This window comes from Propithecus coquereli, unplaced genomic scaffold (genome assembly GCF_000956105.1).
Source record: "Propithecus coquereli isolate 6110/MARCELLA unplaced genomic scaffold, Pcoq_1.0 Scaffold32, whole genome shotgun sequence".
Classification (NCBI taxonomy): domain Eukaryota; kingdom Metazoa; phylum Chordata; class Mammalia; order Primates; family Indriidae; genus Propithecus; species Propithecus coquereli.
In genome coordinates this window covers 4,468,706-4,470,115 of record NW_012148841.1, presented here as the reverse complement: position 1 = coordinate 4,470,115, position 1,410 = coordinate 4,468,706, and the positions used below count along the sequence as shown (strand labels likewise).

The window sequence follows — 1,410 nt, the reverse complement described above, 5'->3', positions numbered from 1 at the left end:
TATATAACAAAAAAAAAATCATAATGTGGGAAGACCATGGGTGAAATAATTCCTTGAATACCAAGTTTAATTCTGAACCTCTTGACCATCATGCAGGTTTGCTGCTAGAGTATAAGCGTGGCTTTCCAAGGCCCATTTTAGCTAACCAAGTCCTGAAAATCCAGGTGTTCATGGCTCCAAAGACATTATCAGTACCACGTAGGAAGTGATCAGGGAGAAGATGTGGGGAGGGCATCAGGAGGACAATGAGGAGCCAGCAAAGGGCTCTGCGGACACGAGGAGAATGTGGGGCTGTGCTCTGTTTCAGGCTGTGCTGTCGGCCATTGTGATCGTCAACCTGAAGGGAATGTTTATGCAGTTCTCAGATCTCCCCTTTTTCTGGAGAACCAGCAAAATAGAGCTGGTAAGTAACAAAGGTGATGATTAGGTTAATATGTCATAGCCGCAAATATGATTAATGCTAATAAAAATGCGAGAAAGATAATGCAGTCAGTGGTTATGTGCAGTATCCAGTTAGATGAGGTGAAAGTAGGTTGTGTGTGTGTGTTTAATTCTTATGGAAGTTTTAACATGATTCTCCATATTTGTTTAGACCATCTGGCTTACCACTTTTGTGTCCTCCTTGTTCCTGGGATTGGACTACGGTTTGATTACTGCTGTGATCATTGCTCTGTTGACGGTGATTTACAGAACACAGAGGTGAGTGCCCACATTGTAGTGGGTGTGAGTGTCCTGGCTTTAAGTGTAGACTGAAGCTTGAATTGGTGAAAGTGAAGCCCTTTGGTTATTTCAGTTAGCGTGAGTGGGCACTATAACATTCATGCAGCCTGTTGACTAAATAAACAAAATGCCAAATAAAAAATTCCATGTAATTTTGCCAAATTCTCTGCTATGTCACAATTTGTACTTTCATCAATGATTTTTTTTAAAAGAGCCTAATTTCCATCATCCTCTGTGCCATTCCCAGCCCAGTGCTACACTGGTTTTTTTACCCTCTTCTGAGTGAACCACATTCTTGCAATTTGCTTCAGCACCAGGTGCTGACGTGAGTTTTGATGACATGAAGCAAACTCTGACACTGTTATCGTATGCAGTTCTCCAGTTGTCCCTTCTTCTACCCTGAACCATTATCCCATGGCATCTCTTCTGAACTGAGCCTGCTAGGGAAGGTATAAAATAACCTTTAAAAGGCTACTATTGGCCAGGCGCAGTGGCTCATGCCTGTTATCATAGCACTTTGGGAGGCCGAGGCAGGAGGATTGCTTGAGTTCAGGAATTAGAGACCAGCCTGAGCAAGAGCAAGACCCCAACTCTACTAAAAATAGAAAAATTAGCTGGATGTGGTAGCACATGCCTGTAGTCCCAGCTACTGGGGAGGCTGAGGCAGAAGGATCTCTTGAGCCCAGGAGT

General features: G+C 43.4%; 1 protein-coding gene across 1 annotated transcript in view; it reads left to right on the top strand.

Moving 5' to 3' along the window:
• The window catches only part of SLC26A5 (solute carrier family 26 (anion exchanger), member 5), a 77,974-nt gene that overhangs the window by 67,001 nt on the left and 9,563 nt on the right, over window positions 1-1,410 (top strand). The window contains exons 10-11 of the mRNA XM_012650295.1: window positions 308-403; window positions 593-699. Coding sequence (XP_012505749.1) covers window positions 308-403; window positions 593-699 — 203 coding nt within the window. The remainder of the gene's footprint in view (window positions 1-307; window positions 404-592; window positions 700-1,410) is intronic.